The sequence below is a fragment of the Bactrocera latifrons genome, unplaced genomic scaffold (assembly GCF_001853355.1).
Source record: "Bactrocera latifrons isolate USDA-ARS-PBARC rearing strain unplaced genomic scaffold, ASM185335v1 scaffold_103, whole genome shotgun sequence".
In the NCBI taxonomy this organism is placed as follows: domain Eukaryota; kingdom Metazoa; phylum Arthropoda; class Insecta; order Diptera; family Tephritidae; genus Bactrocera; species Bactrocera latifrons.
In genome coordinates, this window is record NW_017534442.1 from 977856 (window position 1) to 981651 (window position 3796).

Below are 3796 nucleotides of genomic sequence, written 5' to 3' on the forward strand. Positions count from 1 at the left end.
CCTTTCGTAAGGTCAAATATTCGGTCAAAATGCGAAAAATCGATGTTTTGGAAATATCTTTGTCTAAAATTTTTTATTTCTAATTTCTTCTGCGAAATCATGCTAGCGGTAATTCAGTTTTATCAAAAACCTTGAAGACATGCCTGGTTCTGGATGATCTTCGACCTCTTAAACTGATGAAAATATTAAAAAAGTAGAGCATATGGTGCTAGAAAAACGTCCAATGGCAAGATAGCCCGACATTTCTCGTGAGTCCGTTTAAATGGATATTTTAAATATGATACGCCTTCTTGCTCGACTTATCCCGAAAAAGCTGATTTTTTTTTTCAAAAAGAGTTCCATTAACATATCTCTTTGGATATGCTTGATAGTGAGAATTCCGATCACACATTCATGGAGAGGATTGTAACTGCCGAAGAGAAACGCAAACAAGTTAACGATCATCGGAATAGAAGAAAAATGTCCGCTCAAAAATCAAGGCGTGTCATTTTTCGTTTCAATATTCGTGTTTTGGGAGTTCAACAGGGAGTTCTATATGACCATATTATATTGCTTAAGAACATCTGTTGAAAACGACCGTAATTGTGGAACATCAATTCATGGATCAAGTGTTTTGATGTATAATTAAATATTTTTCGTTTTATTTGACACAATAATATAATCAGTCCCGGTTTTCCTCAGAATTTCATATATATATGTACTTCAATCAATAATTCCTGACCTGAACCTAGCCGCATTTTACTAGATTCGTATGTATATGCTGCTTGAATATGGCCGATATATTTCTCAAATGCGATTGGTCGAACCACCATCATCTGAGCGCATGATGTTTAAAGAACAAGCCACTTCTCAAGTCTTTAAGTACTTCATTGTGCTAAAGCTTTAATCAGTAGTCAATTATAGAGGAACGCGAGCAGTTGCTACGGAATAAATAAACTTCTTGTGAACTACATACATAAATATATACAGAAATATGCGTTTCGTGATTTTTGTGCTTATCTGCTATGTTGCCTTAGCAGTAAAGGGTATGTGACAAAAAAAAAAAATAAAAAATAACGACTGTTCTCCAATTTTTGGGACAGCAATGTTATATATTTAATCGGTGAAAAGAAATTAGACTTTAACTGCAAGTGTAAATTGTTCTTTTGCATAGCTATATACTATTTGAATACATAATGAAAACTATTGATATCTGGGTACAGCTCAGAATACATTGAACGGAAAACTGTTGCAGTGTCAATGAAATAAAAACTACTTTTCTATCTCTTTCTGCGAATAGTTGCATTTTCTGTTTCCTTATACACTTGGAATTAATGTAGAAACCCACTTTAACATCGGAAGGTTTCGAAAAAGGCCCAAAAGTTCGATGCGCTCGGAGTGCACACCTCAAACTTTAAACGCGTTTTTCTCAAACCACACTTTTTTAAACAGGCGAACATTATTCCGTTCGAACTACTCAACCGATTTGCTTAATTTTTTTTTTAAATGTTTACAAAACGTCTGGCTATCGTCCCTACTAGATTCATAATTTTATATAATTTATTGACAATGTTATGATAAAATTTATGTATAACAAGTAAGGAAGGGCTAAGCTCGGCTGTCACCGAACATTTTATATTCTCGCATGATAAGGTGATAATCGAGATTTCAGGCGTGATTGTAAACTGATTTCACCCATATTTGGTACATGTTATCAGAGTGTTAAGAAAATATTATATACCGAATTTCATTGAAATCGGTGGAGTACTTCCTTAGATATGGTTTTTGGTCCATAAGTGGGCGACGCCACGCCCATTTTCAATTTTTAAAAAAAGCCCGGTTGCAGCTTCCTTCTGCCATTTCTTCCGTAAAATTTATTGTGTCTGACGTTTTTTGTTAGTCGGTTAACGCACTTTTAGTAATTTTCAACATAACCTTTGTATGGGAGGTGGTCGTGGTTATTATCCGATTTCTTCCATTTTTGAACTATATATGGAAATGTCTGAAGGAAACGACCCTATAGAGTTTAGTTGACATATCTGTAGTAGTTTTCGAGATATGTACAAAAAAGTTTTCCAAAAAAATTACGTCCAAATATGCCCCTCCCTAATGCGATCTTTTGTGCCAAATTTCATTTTAATATCTTTATTTGTGGCTTACTTATGACACTTTATAGGTTTTCGGTTTCCGCCATTTTGTGGGCGTGGCAGTGGGCCGACTTTGCCCATCTTCGAACTTAACCTTCTTATGGAGCCAGGAAATACGTGTACCAAGTTTCATCATGATATCTCAATTTTTACTCAAGTTACAGCTTGCACGGACGGACAGACAGACATCCGGATTTCAACTCTACTCGTCACCCTGATCACTTTGGTATATATAACCCTATATCTGACTCTTTTAGTTTTAGGACTTACAAACAACCGTTATGTGAAAAAAGCTATAATACTCTCTTTAGCAACCTTGTTGCGAGAGTATAAAAAGTTAAATACTTTTGTTTTATCAACATTTTATCATGATTCTAGTAGGACGATAATCATTCCCGTACTTTTTAAGAATAAATTGGGTTTTTGTGTTTCAGATGATCCAAACATGAGAAATCGTGTCCGCCGGTGAAAAAACGCATCTCATTCACCCATCCATTTCTCCGAAAGATGTCATCAAAAAATTCCGAAAACATTTCTTTATACACTCCACGATATACCACATCATATGTGAAAAAAGTTCTATTGTAGAATAAAAATTTCTAAGAAAAAAAATATGTCAAAATAGGCCAGATTAACCCATTGACCCCTTAAAATAATCGTTATCAAGGCATTGATATTTATGCTACAGAAACATTTTTTTATACATGAGAATTTCTTCTGTATGAGTCAGCTTATGTGTGTGGATACTGCGAATTAAACCGTATAGATTTGCTAGTTACATATATGCAAAGAAAAATGTACTCTTAAAATATGCAATGCTACGTACAATTATTTTGGTGACATAACGTTATTTTATAAATTGAGCACAAGTATCAAACCGATTTTAATTTTTTTTCTATATTTTTCTTTAGCTGATGCCGATGAAGATTGCGAGGGAAGACGATGTAAAAATGGTGAATGCATTGATGATCTGGACTGGTGTAATGGGTCTGTGGAGTGCTTAGATGGATCTGATGAAATGGATTGTAAATCAACATTATGCTCTGATGGAGAATTTAAATGTAACTATGGTGCTTGTATACCGATTGAAAAGGCTTGTGATAAAGAATTCAATTGCTTGGATGGCAGTGATGAATCGTTTCAAATTTGTAATGATTTTAATGTGGAAGTGGCGGATGCATAGATTTAAGCAAAAAATGTGATGGCAAATTCGATTGTCCCGATCAAACCGACGAACATCCGCTTTTGTGTGGCTAAGTACCGCCATTTAAGTCATTCCTAAGCTTTATTTTCAACCCATTTTGAAAATGAGTCGCAAAAGTGAATATCAAAGAAAACAAACAAGCATTTTCTCTTAATGTGAATAGTGTAACTCTTCATATGTATATGAGTTATTTAAATACAAACCTATGTGAAAAACATAAATCTTGAATTTTTCTTCTTTCATGAGTGCTGAACCCTATATCTAAATTTTACAGCACCTAAAGCTGATCGGAATTCACATTATGTTCCAAAGTAGACATGACTTAAAATAAAAACAGAACAAATGGTTTTTTCACCAAAATCAATTTATTTTATTCCAAATAGTCTCCCTTTTCTTCAATATAGCTTTATGCACGGTCCAAAAGCATGTCGAACGAGTGTTTTAGCTCGTTGGCCGGTATAGCCGC

At 34.4% G+C, this 3796-nt stretch overlaps 1 protein-coding gene across 1 annotated transcript; it reads left to right on the forward strand.

Moving 5' to 3' along the window:
- Window positions 1-904: 904 nt before the first annotated feature.
- Window positions 905-3551, forward strand: LOC108968337 (very low-density lipoprotein receptor-like). The gene is made up of 2 exons (XM_018932315.1): window positions 905-1025; window positions 3038-3551. The coding sequence occupies exons 1-2, from the start codon at window positions 974-976 to the stop codon at window positions 3307-3309; spliced, it is 324 nt and encodes a 107-aa protein (XP_018787860.1). The 5' UTR covers window positions 905-973; the 3' UTR covers window positions 3310-3551.
- Window positions 3552-3796: the final 245 nt, after the last annotated feature.

Excerpts from the sequence above, each read along its gene's own strand:
- LOC108968337 (XM_018932315.1), top strand. The coding sequence starts at position 974 with ATGCGTTTCGTGATTTTTGTGCTTATCTGCTATGTTGCCTTAGCAGTA. Across the intron at positions 1,026-3,037 it reads TGTTGCCTTAGCAGTAAAGG|CTGATGCCGATGAAGATTGC; the intron begins GTATGTGACAAA and ends ATTTTTCTTTAG.